Genomic DNA, 15,381 nt, shown 5'->3' on the forward strand with positions numbered 1-15,381 from the left:
AAATCCTATACAATTGCCCTTTTCATTTATTGTCCAATCTAATCTAGCGTGCGAAGATTAAACGCCGGCGTACCCGGTTTACTGGTTGGCAATAATTCAGTGTCATCCCACCACGTGTCAAAAACGCATAACGTCACGTTACCTACCACTATTCAATCCCATCTATATATATACTCCTTTTGCTCGACCGTTCCTTTGGTCTTTCCTAAAAACAAAAATCAAAGGCAACAATCAATAATTCTATCTTTAGCTCTTCATTTTTCCCGTCAAAATATTTCTGCAATTTTTTCTTCAGGTTTGGTACAACAAATTCCAATCTTCTTATCCAAAATTCAGTTCAATTTCGTTGTTAATTTACCAGAAATTAGTGTAAATGAGAAACGGTAAGGGTGGAACGATGGTTATGGAGCAAACCAACCTCCAAAACCAACCAAAGCTGCGCACTCTCTTCAAACAATCTGAACCTTCTTTGTCTTCTATAAGCAACAACGTCGACGAGGGTGTCGAAGATGAGTTCCCTAATCGTAAAAGCAGTTCCTCTTTGGGAAGCCCGAGGTATTCCAGCAGCACGACAGCAAGCAGTGAGGGTTCTCCTTACATCATGTCACCATGGAACCAGGCTTCTCCTTTCAACAAATCTCCATGGATTACGCCATCTCCACTCGAAACTGATTTTGGCCAAAACGGGCTTATTTGGTCCATTGTACGAGAAGAAGGTAATATTTATTCGTTAGCTGCTTCTGGAGATTTGTTATATACGGGTTCTGATAGCAAGAACATCCGGGTTTGGAAGAACTTGAAGGAGTTTTCAGGTTTTAAAGCTAAAAGTGGCTTGGTCAAAGCCATTATTATATTGGGCGATATGATATTTACTGGTCACCAAGACGGTAAAATCCGTGTCTGGAAGGTTTCATCAACAAACCCTAAAGTTCACAAAAGATTCGGTAGTTTGCCATCTCTCAGGGATTTAATTAAACGCTCTGTTAAACCTAAGAACTACGTTGAAGTTCGGAGAAACCATAACGTTCTTCGAATCAAGCACTTTGACGCGGTTTCGTGCCTGAGCTTGAATGAAGAAGTTGGGTTGTTATATTCAGGGTCTTGGGATAGAACCATGAAAGTTTGGCGACTAGCGAACTCGAAGTGCTTGGAATCCATTGATGCTCATGATGACGCAATAAACTCTGTCGTGGCTGGATTTGATAGCTTGGTGTTTACGGGTTCGGCAGATGGGACAGTCAAGGTTTGGAAGAGGGAGTTGCAGGGGAAAGGAACAAAACATTTCCTGGTTCAATTGTTGTTGAAGCAAGAAACTGCCGTGACATCTTTGGCTGTGAACCATGAATCAGCTGTGCTGTACTGTGGCTCGTCTGATGGGCTTGTCAACTTCTGGGAACGTGAAAAGCACCTTTCACATGGAGGAGTCCTAAGGGGCCATAAAATGGCTGTGCTCTGCTTGACCACAGCAGGGAATTTGGTGTTTAGCGGGTCGGCTGATAAGAGCATATGCCTGTGGAGACGACAAGAAGGTGGAATTCACACCTGCCTTTCTGTCTTAACAGGTCACACCGGCCCCGTAAAATGCCTAACTGTCGAAGAAGATCATCATACATCAACCAATGCTGATCGGAAATGGATTGTTTATAGTGGTAGCCTGGACAAGTCCGTCAAGGTGTGGCGCGTGTCTGAGCACGTGCCACACTTGAAGGAGATTAAGCAGGGATTACCTTAAGAGCTGTCGAAGTTAGGAACATAGCACGCGTAGTCACGGCATATTGGAAAGTTGCATGGCGCTGGCCGCGGGGATTTGTTGTTCAGTGGTCCGACCCATTTCTGATAGGTTCATGGACCACCCTGATCCGATCGACCTTACCCTTGAAGGCACTTTTTAGGGGGTGTGACGGCGCCACGTGTATAAATTGAATGATTGCAGCCAATGCTAGAATGCCACCTCAGAGAAAAGTAAAAAGGGTATTTCATAAAGAATACATAATTAATAGCTTTAATTCGTTTGTTGTCTTTTATATATTTAATGTAATGTATGAAAAGCACATATTTAGCCTCCAAGAAACGTCTTTTAAGAGGGTTGGGAGGCGCCTCCTGTTGAAAAGTACAGTTTCGGTATGTTATATTTATGGCACAAGGTCGACAAATTTGTTTGATTCGGTAAATGACTTTTTGCTTTTTCTTTTTTTTTTTCCAAATTTTAATGTGGCCGGCCACCACTTGGCTTGGATAGGGATGTTGCATGAATGTAACTAGATAATAACAATTTGAATTTGATTTGATTTTTTTATAATATATAATATTTTAAATTTTTAAATTTTGATTTGAATTTAAATTTTTTTTTTAAATTGGTTTAATTTAAATTGAATTTTATTAGTTTGGTTTGATTTATTAATTTATTAATTTTAATTTTTATATATTATTTTAATAATATTTTAAATATTTTAAAATAAGATTTATATAAAATAATTATTTTTATTTTATAAAAATTTATAATATATATAATAAATAATAAATATATAGTTCGATTCAATTTAATTTTTTTTAATTTTTTATATTTTGATTTAAAAATTTTTTTGAATTTAATATATATATTTAATATTTGATCTTAATTTGAATCGAATAAAAAAAATTGATTTGAATCGAAGTGAATGCCACCATTTAAAATTGGTTGTCGATTTTTTTTTTTTCACTCCAGGTGTGACCGAATTTAGTGTCCCATTTGTGTATATTTTGAATTTAAGCTTTTACTGGTTCTAAGTTTGTAAATACTAAGTTGAACACATTCTTGTCGAGTTGTAATTGCATTGGGAGTGTATATGTACGCATGTAATCTCGAGGCCAAAATTATTGATCGAATGATTCCTTGTTTGTTAGTTATGAATTTCGAAATGTTGGTTTTTACTATACAATTTAATTGTGATATGTATATTTTGGGTTCTAAGTTGGGATATATATGCGGAACAAACAAGTTTGATCAAAACAATTTATGTAACTTCGAAAGTCTATCCTTATAATTAGCTAAATTTATTTAATAGTTGACTTTATTTTACCTTTTTAGATAATAAATTAGAGAAGCTTAATAACTTAACATTCATGCATATGTGTCATTTTAATGACTAAATACCGTATACTTTTATAATTTTGAGTTAAAAACACATGATTTTTGGAGCTTTTAATCCACATTAAAACCATGGATTGACCGACGTTATGAAACAATCAATTAGAGTTGATAATTTAAAACATAATATAAATATAATACAAAAAATAAATATGAATACGACATATTTTAAAATTTTAATAATTATTATATATTAATTTAAATAAAATTAAAAATATATATTACATATTTTCATATTGAGATGAATTATCATATATAATTTTCGTATAAAATATGATATGAATATATATATTTTAATATTTTATATAATATAAATATACGAATTGTCAAATTTATTATTAATATTTATTTGGGTCACACTTTCTAATCCCATTATTTGCATCGGTGGAGTCGTGGGGGGAAAAGATATCACTAACTCGCTTTATTATGAGACATGTAGCTTGTCTTGCGGAAGCATATAGCAAGAAAAAACAAATTTTGTACGAATTTTAATGGCCTCGATCGGTTCATCCATTTGGAGAGTTTCAATTTTCAACATAATAATTGTTTGTTAACTAAAAATTGGGTTATTTTCTTCGTTTGCTTTCTATGTAGTTGGATTAAATGAAAAATTAGATGGATTGGGTTTCATTGGGCTATGGAATACAAAACCATGGGCTTAGGCTGACCCATAAAATAATGGGTTGAGGAACAGCTTCTACAAGTTGTTGAAGGCCGGCCACAGAGCCACAAATACGTGGATCCAAACCAAGAAAAAAAAAAGTCCTATAATTTTTATTTTTTTTTGCAAATTGGTCAAACCCTAATAATCAATAAATTATTCACTTTAGGTTTTTTTAAGGATAAGAAATTTTTAGGTTTTGTTCGAATTGATTAAAATAATTTTATTTACTAATTTATAAAAAATTATTTTTTTACAATTTTTTAATAAAAGAATGTTATTTTTCAACTATTTAATAAATGCTTTTTACATGTAATTTGAATTATAATATTAATTTTTTCCTGCAAATCCAACTTTAATAATTTTTTATTATTATTAGAACTGCCATTGATGGAAAATGAAAAGGAAAATCAAATGGGCTAATCAGATGTCCCAGTCACATGATACGTGGAGTTTTGCAAGGGAAGGAAGGAAAAACATGATATCAGCATTTACCAAGTCAATACAAAGAACTTTTCAACCTCTCAATCAATCATTAATCTCTTGAAACCTACTTAAAACATATCTTTAATGATTCTACCCAATCGGACAAAGACTTAAATTACGTGTGAAAAAAAAAAAAAAAGAAACAACTTTATATTTTAAAACTCATTACATAAAAAATATATATATTTTATGATTAGATCTTTAATCATTTTCTTCTGTTCTAACAGGATGAAAATAATTGTTTACTTTATGTATAATAATAGAATAATTTTTTAGTGCCGTTAAATGCACCATTATTTTTTCTTTTCATATCTTAATTTTTTTTTAAAAAAATTTTATAAATAAAATTACTCAATTATCCTTCTTATAATTTTTTAGAGTTTTATGATTTTTAGGAAATAAATTTTTAAAAAATCATATAATTTTTCAAAAAGTTATAAACCTTTTCAAAAATTTAACTTTTTAAAAATTTATTTTCTAAAAAATTTATAATCTTCAAAACTTCTATTTTTAAAATGTTATATAATTTTTCAAAAATTTATTTTCGAAAAGATTTATGAATTTGTAAAAATTTATTTTTGAAAAAGTTTATAATCTTCTAAAAATTTTTTTTGAAAAACTTATGTGAAAAAAAATATGGTAATTTTACTTTAAAATTAAAATAAAAAAAAACAGAGTGTGAAAAGAAAAAGCTACGGTACAACACTCATAATTTTCTCCTTCACCGAACCTGAAAATGAGATTTGGTATAAAATCAAATTTGGTGTTTGTTTTATCATATGCACTTTCACATTTTGTAAACAAATATAGTCTATATCTAAGCGATATTTAAGTGATATTTATCTAATTCTAAGTTTTTTTATAATTAAAGTGTTAAATTTGAATTCTTTATTTTAAATATGTATATATATGATAATATGAAAGATTGGAAAAATTTTTATATAATTATGTAGCAAATATTAAAAAAAAATTAAACTTGCAAATATATTTTGATATTGAGAAGGCGTTTGGTTCAAGGAACTTACACATTTTTTTTCTTAAAATTTTACTGTTAGATAATTTGATTCTAACGTTTAGTTTAGGAAATCAAAATTTGGAAAAAACTGATAGATTTTTAATAATACCAAAAGTTTCAAAATCAAAAACTTATTTTTTCCTATAGTATTACAAGTTTAATGAGGGGGAAGTAATATTATTTATAAATTTGACCTGAATAAAAAATTATAAAATAGTTGTTATTATTTCGATTTTTTAAAAAGAATTATTTAAGGTATTTTTTGAATAAAAATATCTTAAATAATTACCTTTAAAATGTATCAACGTATTTTTTAAAGCATTTTTAGTTTAAAAATACCTTAAATAATATTTTTTAATTTTAAAAGGGTTTATTTAAGTCGTTTTTAGTCTAAAACTCTTTAAATTAGACAAAAAACACTTTAAATAATCCATTAAAAATAATAGCCTTCAAAATTAAATCAAAAACATTTTAAATAATCCATTAGAAAACCCTTAAAAAGTTAGAAAAAATGAATCAAACTTACAAACTTATGGTTATAACTATATACTCTAACCGATTTAGATACTTCAATTTTTTAATATTTTATCTCTTAAATCTTATAAGTAATTAAATAAGTCCATTTAAAATTGAAAGGCATTATTTAAAACGTTTTTGGACTAAAAACAACTTAAATAACTAAAAATACCTCAAATAATCTTCTTTAATTTTTTTAAAGATATTATTTAAAAAAATCCACTATACATTTTTAAAAATTTTATTTAAGGTGTTTTTGTAAAAAAAAAAAAAAAAAAGTCTTAAATAAGCCAAATAAAAAAATTGAAAGGTAGTGATAAAAAATGCCTTAAAAAAATTATTGATATATTTTAAAAGGGATTATTTAAGGTGTTAAAAAAAATACTTTAAATAATCCCTTTTAAAAAAAATTAAAAATTATTTAAGATATTTTTAAATAAAAATATCTTAAAAGATCTATTTATATTTTTTATAAATTAACAACCATTATATATATATATATAAAACTATAATAATTATTTAAAATTTAATTTATATGAATTTCTCTAACTTAAATAAGTGAATTTGAACATAAAATATTTTAAAAATAAAAAAACATATCATGCATCACATTTTTCAAAAAATTATATATATATATATATATTTTAAAATTTAAGATTTCGCCAACTAAAAGCTATTAAAGTAAAACTTATCCATGAAACTTCTAGGTGGGAATTTCTCACAAGTATTTCAAGCTATTACCATAAAAAACAAATTCAAGAATTAAAAAGTTCTCATTTGGAGTCATGCAAGCTTTCAAGTTGCAATAGTGACCAACAAAAGGTTGATTCAATTGCTAAAGATGTAAAAGTTTTGAATTCGAATTTAATTAATAATTTTTTAGCGGGATCATCTTTAAGATCTGCAGCCATCCATTGTTCTTAGAAAATCTTTCAGAGTTCCTCATCTTTCCTCGATTACTCGCATTCCAAACATAACGGTAAGTAGCGTAATTCCGCTTAGCACTCATTTTGTTGACCGAAACGTGCAATGAAGTGATTGATACAGGGCATGGTTTTAATTCACCTTTGACAATCGACACATTTCAAGTAAGAACGAGCCTGTCAATTTTCATCTTTCCCTGTGCCCCCGTGTTTCCCAGCAGTTTCTTCGCCAGCGTGTTGACGTGGGAAAACGATGAATAAATTTAAGATAAATCTGTGTACTCAGTCATCTCTCAAATCTCCATCATTTACTGGTACGGGAAGACTCCACATTTTCATTCTTGTTTATTCTTTGCAACCATTTCCATTCTCAGTTTCTTGGAAATTTCCCTGCTTTACTGCTCTGTGTCAATCCTTGTAGATTTCCCATCTTTCTTTTTGGCATTCTTTCGCTTTCAAAGAAAGAAAAGAGGGTCTTTTGTAGCATGGTTTAAGTGATGAAGGGAAAGAATTGGTTTTACTTGATTGTTTGAATGGGATATTAGCAAATTGTTGTTCTGGTGGCTACTGGTCTTCAAAGTTTGATTCTTTTGGTTGTTGGTGGTGATGCTTCATGGACTTTTTATGATGGCTGTTTTGATTCATGGGATTTTGAGTTTTTTTGGTTTGCTTCATGGGTTGTTGAGATAATCGGTTATGTTTCTTTGGTTTATGGGATTGGAATTGGTGGCTTAATTTTTTGGAATTGAGACTTGAAAGCGATGGATGGCATTCTAAGAAAAATTCTGTCTGTTGGGAAATCATCTCCTAAAAGTGATGATGGTGATTATGATAATAACATTGAATACTCAATTGCTATTGAGTACCATGGTCCTCCGGTCACTTTTGACATCCCCAAAGCAGTTCCGGTGGACGTTGACCAACTCCCAACTGCTGCCACAGTTTCCTCTTCATTTGTTTTGAATGATATTTCGTTGCCAATTATCCAACCAATTGTAAAGACTACTTCAGTGAACCAAAAACTGTCCAAAGATAAAAAATTTCGTTCTGAACGTGGCTCAGCTCGAAAATTCAATGATCGTCCTGGTGTGTCCAATGAATCATCAACTCAAGTTGACAGCTTGGATTCATTAGGCCAGAGAATTGATGGTGGATGCAGGACAAAATTATGTGATGGAATAGGAAGTTCTGGCATTCTGGAAATTTCTGATGTTCATGATAGTTTAGGTGAATCATCAGGAGGGTTAGCAGAGTTAGAGCCAATTGATGATCAGGAGGAAGGTTTAGGGTTGCAGAAGTATATGGATCTTCCTGATTCAGATTCAACAGAGTCAGTTTTAAGCTCACCTGCACTTTCATCATCCGAGGTCTTTTCTCAAAAAGGGGAGGAGGTTAACAATGAGACTCCTTGCCATCTCAAAAGACCATCTGTTGTAACTTTCCGTGATCCTGAATCATGTGACATGGTTCAAGGAGAGTCAGGCTATTCTGAGACAGAAAGCATCCATGCTGCACAACCTATTGCAAGGAACGGGAAAAAGGGGTCATGTTATAGGTGCTTAAAGGGAAACCGGTTTACAGAAAAAGAGATTTGTATTGTTTGTAATGCTAAGTATTGTTGTAAGTGTGTACTGAGAGCAATGGGGTCGATGCCAGAGGGAAGAAAATGTGTTACTTGCATAGGTAAGAAGATAAATGAGTCCAGGCGAGGAAGTCTTGGAAAATGTTCTCGGCTCCTCAAGCGGCTGCTCAATGAGTTGGAAGTTCAACAGGCAATGAATTCTGAGAGGACAAGCGAGGCAAACCAGCTACCCCTTGAGCTCGTTGTGAATGGAGAGCCATTGAGTCAAGATGAGTTGCATGTTTTGCAAACCTGCCAAAACCCACCAAATAAGCTAAAACCAGGATTCTATTGGTATGATAAGTTATCTGGATTTTGGGGAAGGGTAATAACCAAACTTTGCTCTTGTCCTTCCCTTTCTTTCCTTTTTCTTCTTCTTTTTTTTTTTTTTAAAGCAATCTAACTTCCATTTTGTTCCATTAAAATTGAACTACTGTTCTGTTAAACCATCAGGAAGGACATGGGCCTTGCCAGATTATTACTGCCCAGCTAAATGTTGGAGGTCTCATCAAGGCTGATGCTAGCAATGGAAACACAAAAGTACTCATAAATAATCGAGAGATTACTAAAAAAGAGCTGTGGATGCTGCAGGTTGTTGTGCTGTACATGATTGAGTTCTTTTAAATTATGATTTTTTAGACATGCAAGTTCAATGCCATTCTGTTAAATATTTGCAGTTGGCAGGAGTTCATTGTGAAGGAAAACCTAGCTTTTGGCTAAGTGCAGATGGATCCTACCAGGAAGAGGGACAGAAAAATGTAAAAGGGCCTATATGGGACAAGGTATATTTGCATGATATGCATACTGCATAGGCATAACTATTTTCGCTTAGATTATGTACTAGTAATAACATGGATGTACTTTATTTTCAGAGGGGGATTAAGCTTATTTGTGCTCTCTTGTCTATTCCGGTTCCTCCCGATTTTGTGAATCCTTCTGGAGAAGATGTCAGCCAGAGAACCCTAGAGCAGCGAGCACTTCATAAACTTCTTCTAGTTGGCTATCAAAAGTCTGGCACAAGTACGATATATAAGCAGGTAATATATGAATGGAGGCAAGCATTTCAATTCTTTCCCCTTTTTTCATCTGCCAATAGACTCTATGTTACTTATGTTTTTCACGTATGCCTTCACTTTATCCTCCAACAGCTTGGATGGAATATTGGATCTAGAGTTGACTTACCATTCAACTTTGTCCAACAAAATTTCTAGGTCTCATCAGTTCAGCCATGAAAAGGCCTTTGAATGCAATTAAGTATTTTTAAAGGATTAAGAAGCTTGAACAAGAGTGATTGAATTATTACAATAACCATTTGAATTATTTCTCTTTGTTAAGCCATTACAAATGCATTTAATATGTAATTGGTGATCAAGATTGTAAATAAATCCTCATTAATGCTTTGAGGCTCACTATGACCTTCATTTTCGATTTAAAATTTGCTTGATATTTGTGACTGCTAAACTTTGGTTTTTTGCCACTGGAAATGCAAAATAATCTGTCTAAGACACTAAATGAAACATTAAATATGATACTTGCTTTTAATTACCCAAAAATAAAAATTAAATATGTTAGTTGCTTATTTCAGGCCAAGATTCTGTATAATATTCCTTTCTTCGAAAATGAGCGCCAAAATATCAAATCGATGATCCAAAGCAATTTGTATGGCTATATTGCTATGTTGCTTGAGGGTCGAGAATGGTTTGAAGAAGAAAGCTTACTAGAGAATAGAAAAGGACAGATTGCTGATGCATCTGGCTCTTCAGGTACAATAATAGTCATTTATTCAGTATGCATTTTCACCAAGTGATTTTTTCTTTATTCTCTGAGAATTTTCTTACTGATTAAAATTATAATGTTAACCTTTTTGACATACAGTTTATTCGTTATAGATTTATTTTCAAGTAAGCCTTTTATATTTTCTCCCCTATAATACATCAATCGGTTGTGATAGACCTCAAAGGTAGCAAGATCATCTGTAAAAGCCTTGGCTGACAGGCTTTAAGCATTTACCCTTAGCTTTTCCTACTGTTTGTTAATATATATAAAAGCACAAAAATTTACCACTGAAAGGGAAGTTTTTCACTGCAATCTGTCGGGTCTAAATGGCCTTAACTTTATCACTGTTACTAGTTTTTCTTTTTTCCTTTTTAAAAGTATAGTAGTAGCTGTGTTCTTGCACTTTAGATATATATTCTCACACTTTTTCAGGTCATTAACTGATTGAGTTTCCCATTCTGATACGGTTATGTCTTCGATGAATTGTGTTTAGATATCCTGTAATATATTTGGCTAGAAGAAACTTTCATTTGGCATGGAATAGTGGACTTTAGTATGGAATAGATTGTGAACTTGATTGTTGACAACAGGCAGTGCAAGCCAGATTGATGGTAAAACGAAATATTCCATTTCCGCAAGACTGAAATCATTCTCGGATTGGCTTGTCCAAGTGATGGTATCTGGTAATTTGGAAGGCATCTTCCCAGCTGCTACTTGTGAATATGCACCATTTATTCAGGAGCTGTGGAATGATGCAGCCTTTCAGGCCACATATAACCGGAGGCATGAGCTAGAAATACTGCCGAGAGTTGCTACATATTTCCTAGAACGGGTAAGTCCACTTCTAGAAGTAGACCACGAAAGACGTGCATGCAAGTAATAAGTAATGATATGAGGGTTAAGGAAGTAAAATGAAAAGGTTTTTTTTTATAGAAATGAGTGGCCTAAGGAGATTCAAAACTATGACCTAACATGATTCCTCTTTTTGGCCTTCTTACAACTGATCCTAGAGTTATGAGATATAAGGCTTAGTTTGTTATTGTTGTTGGGTAAGTCCGCTCTATGGGGTTTAAGTTTGATACCAATAGATGTCCTTGATGTGAATTGTAGGGTTCTTCAAACTTCCAAACTCCACTCTCCTTTCAGCTTTTTACTTTTTCTTGTTGTTTTTGTTCATTTATTGTGTATTCCTGCTTAGCTATTCCATATATTGTGTATAAATTTTATAACATGCATGGTTTACTTCAAGTTTGCTGCCGCTGCCACTAAGCGTTTTCCTGCCAACTAAAACTTTTTGATAAAACTAAGAGTGGACAACTTCAATTGCTAGTTTCTTAGTTAATTCATTCAAGCTTGAAGAAGAAAAGTGCAGGATCTGGCGGCATTTCCTCTTCTATGACTAATATCTCTTCACTGTCTAGTGCTCTGGTTTCCTAGCAACTCTAATAGTTTAAAGTTATCTTCTTCTCAGGCTGTTGAGATCTCGAGGACAGATTATGAGCCGTCTGACGTAGATATCGTGTATGCTGAGGGAATTACATCATCCAATGGAATTTCTTGCATGGAATTCTCTTTTCCCACAATAGAAGGAGAAAGCTCTATTGATGGTTATCAGCATGATCCATTGGCGAGGTTAGTTATTTTCTAGTCTATACATAAATTGTTTACTTTTATTTGCTACAAATGCCTTAAACACTTGTTGAGATGCCTTCTGATCACTTTGGTCTCTGAGTAAATCTCATCTGGAATAGAAAGATTGAGTTCTAGGTGATATTGATGACTGATAAGAAGCAATCTCGAGCAATTCAACTCACTTTCAACCAAATTACAGCTGACTAATGCATCCTCCAAGTTTGTGTTTTTGAATTTTGGTGAAACAATTCGAGCCTTACGCTTGTCAAAAACAGGAAAGAAATTTTGTTTCTGTACTTGTATGGTTCATAAAATTCCTAGGGGCTGAAGGCTGCATCATTGGCTGATTAGATATTCTTCTTCAATGAATTTAAGCAGTCCATTGTGTCAAATAATCCATAAATTATCTTTCACAGGCAAAAATAGGAATCTTTCATTGGGATTAGGGGCTTTTCTTTTATATAGAAACAAAAAAGGAAAACAAAAGAATGCTCTTTATCTTCATCTTCATGGTAATGGAAGGAAAAAGAGAGGTTTCTTTCTTATGCTTCAAGCCTCAAAGGCCAAATGAAAACAAAATAAATAGATTTGACCATGTATTAGTATCACTTTGAAATTTAATTACATATATATATATATAGATATATATATATATATATATATATCTTGCTTACCATTTCTTGCTTTGAATCTGCAGGTACCAACTTATTAGACTGCATCCCAGTAGCCTTGGGGAGAATTGCAAGTGGGTGGAAATGTTTGAAGACATCGACATTGTCCTATTTTGTGTCTCCTTGACCGACTATGATGAGTTTGTATTAGACAGTAATGGAGTTCTCGCAAACAAAATGTTGGCAAGCAAGCAACTCTTCGAAAGTATAGTCACCCATCCAAACTTTGAGCAAAAGGACTTCCTTCTAATACTCAACAAAGTTGATCTGCTCAAAGAAAAGATTTTGCAGGTTCCTCTGACTCAATGTGATTGGTTTCATGACTTCAATCCGGTTATCAGCAATAATAGAAATAATCACAGGTCACTAGCACAGAGTGCCTTCCACTATATTGCTGTGAAGTTCAAGAGATTATTCGATTCTCTTACTGATCGTAAGTTGTATGTTTCAATGGTTACCGGCTTGGAGCCTGGTTCTGTTGATGAAGCTCTAAGATACACCAGGGACATTCTTAAGTGGGACGACACCGAAAATAGCTTCTTTAACAACGAATTGTCCTCTACGGATATTGAGGCAAGCTCAACCTCATAACCCTTTTTTTCTTTAGATTGAAAATATAAGTTGGAAAATCAGATTCTTAGAGCTGAAACCAGGTTTTTTCTCCCACTGCAGATTCCTTTATTATTATTATTAATTTTTATAGTTCTTAGTCATAGAACTTAATTGTGGAGCAGTGTATATTTTGTTTTTGAGAATGAAGTATCCTCAAGTACTTTTTGTTTCATCCATATTTAACCAGATTCCCAAAGATCCGTACAACTTGAAAATCAAATAAAAAACATTGCTGGAGATTTTGAAAGAACAGCTAATCATATAAAGAGCTGAGGCACAAAAGAAATGAACATTTAAAGCAAAGCTGCCATAAACTTTATAATGAACCACATCCACTATAAAACAAGTCCAATTACACAAGCATGACTAGAAGGAACCTTGGATTTACACTTAAGCTCGAACAAGGTTACATTTTTCTCTTCAATCACCAAGGTACAAACCTGTCAATAAGCAAACAGACAGTATTTTCTGACATTGTAGTTTCATCTGCATCATCTTTAGCAGCTTCCTTCTCTTCAGCATGTCCTTTCTTGGCAAACCGCAGATCCTTTTTAGCCCTTGACAAGAACGGCCTTCTTGCTTCGACTTTCTCTTTGAGCTTTGCTAGCTCACCCATCCATCCCCCTACTATTTCAGACATTTTTCTCACCAAAGCTTGAAGGAGAAACTTCTTTTTTCTCTTTGGAATGTGTCAATGCTTTTTCTTTTCTCTTTCCCTGTTCAAGGAAAAGTGAGGAGACCTAAAAGGGTTTATATAGAAGAAATCAGAAGAGTTGCTGAAGTGTTTTATTAGTGGTGTCAAGGCTGCGAATTTTGACTCGTTGGAAACAAAAAATCATCGTGTGGTTACTGGTTGGCCCCCAGATACGGTTAGATTGGAAGAAAAGGATATTGTTTGGGATATACCCCAATCCCGGCTATGAATATCTCCTGTAGGAAAGTTCTGGCATGTATTTACTCATACCGTCTTTAATTCTAAGAATACAAAAACACTGTCATTGGCTTCTACATTTTTGTTTCTTGGTGTAAAAAATGGACCCAAAATACTTTCTGCCCTTCTGTCAGACATGTAATATCTTTAATCTACAGCTTGATTTTGATATCATACTTTGCTATCTTTTGATCAAGAATATGATTGAGTACAAGCAAAGTAGACGCAAGAAATTCTCATATAAAGGCGCAGGCTGCTGGTATGGTTTCTTTTGTTTGTTATGGGAACCCACTGTAGATTTTTTTTTTTTGGTCCAGAAAAGTTCAAAAAGACCGTCTTCACTCAGTTGTTTCAAGCGGCCTGGGAGCGAAGCAACAAAATAGTTGTCAAGGTTGGAAAGTTCAATAGAACACCAGGCCAGGGCCACAGAACAATAATGAGCATGTGGCCCTGATTTGAAGTGGACGTGCTCTACTGTACTATCATATGCTGCAGATTCTAGTTTTCCACTGGTCTGTGGAGGCTTTACATTAGCTTAAAATGTTACCTTCCCACTTCGGTCGTCAGCTTTAAGCCAGGGGAAGAAGCACGTTGAGGAAATTTGCAGTCCTATGAACTGTCAAAGTGACAATGAAATAGGGAAAATCGTCCAACCCTTCAGCCTACTTTGTACTCGTCTTCTACCATTCGACATTATTTTTCTCCTTTCTTCTGAGTTGTATATGGGATAGAATAAAATCTAGTTAAATCTCAAACTTGACCACTTCAAAGTCATGTTATGATTCTATTCGGATCTTCTCCATGATATTCAAAGATGAAGGAATCAATAGATTTCAATGCCATGATTAAAGCAGTTTAATTTGTAGTAGATTATTAGACCACATTCAGAACAATTAAAACGGTATGTCGGCTAACTTTTCAACAAGCGGATCATTTCAAAACTCACGAAAAAGGGGAGAAAAAAGAACAAATTGTAGATTAAAAATGGCTGACTAAATTGGTTCAAAATTCAAATCTTTACCAAGCTTATATTTGTACATATAAGAGAAGAAATATCAGAAAGTCCAGTGAAAAGACAAATTTTCATAATATAGTAATGCCAAGGTATGTTTCGAGTAGATTTTTTCACCCATAAAGCAGGATCAAACAGCCAATTCCTCGATGGACATAGCTTTGCTTTGGTTTTCTAGCTTTTTTAGTTGTGGCTTTGCCAGTGTTAATTATGTTGGGCCAGTTTCAGAGTTTGTGAGAAGACAATAGTACTTCGATCAGAACATATCAGCAAAGATATTAACATTGTTTCTGTCATTTTCAAGTCATTTGTTTCAATTAAAACCGTAGAATCTTGTAGCTGTAGGATATTTGAACTCCATAAACACCAGTAAATGGAAAGCGGATATAAAGAACAAA

At 33.1% G+C, this 15,381-nt stretch overlaps 1 protein-coding gene and 1 pseudogene across 3 annotated transcripts; both read left to right on the plus strand.

The window, feature by feature from the left end:
• Positions 1 to 203: 203 nt before the first annotated feature.
• On the plus strand, positions 204 to 2,171 carry LOC111298184 (protein JINGUBANG pseudogene; annotated as a pseudogene). Its single transcript, XR_016328829.1, has one exon. The product of XR_016328829.1 is annotated as a protein JINGUBANG pseudogene (transcript).
• A 4,845-nt stretch (positions 2,172 to 7,016) lies between these two features.
• LOC111298180 (extra-large guanine nucleotide-binding protein 1-like) lies at positions 7,017 to 13,212 on the plus strand. 2 transcript variants are annotated; one of them, XM_022892917.2, is made up of 8 exons: positions 7,017 to 8,674; positions 8,803 to 8,940; positions 9,027 to 9,131; positions 9,222 to 9,386; positions 9,935 to 10,112; positions 10,716 to 10,957; positions 11,597 to 11,757; positions 12,455 to 13,212. In XM_022892917.2, the coding sequence occupies exons 1-8, from the start codon at positions 7,490 to 7,492 to the stop codon at positions 13,017 to 13,019; spliced, it is 2,739 nt and encodes a 912-aa protein (XP_022748652.2). In that variant the 5' UTR covers positions 7,017 to 7,489; the 3' UTR covers positions 13,020 to 13,212. The 2 variants fall into 2 exon arrangements, with proteins under 2 accessions (XP_022748652.2, XP_022748653.2); XM_022892918.2 differs by lacking the exons at positions 9,935 to 10,112; positions 10,716 to 10,957 and having other exon boundaries at positions 7,032 to 8,674.
• Positions 13,213 to 15,381: the final 2,169 nt, after the last annotated feature.

Source organism: Durio zibethinus, chromosome 16, assembly GCF_047325235.1.
Source record: "Durio zibethinus cultivar Kanyao isolate XHJ-2024 chromosome 16, ASM4732523v1, whole genome shotgun sequence".
In the NCBI taxonomy this organism is placed as follows: Eukaryota; Viridiplantae; Streptophyta; class Magnoliopsida; order Malvales; family Malvaceae; genus Durio; species Durio zibethinus.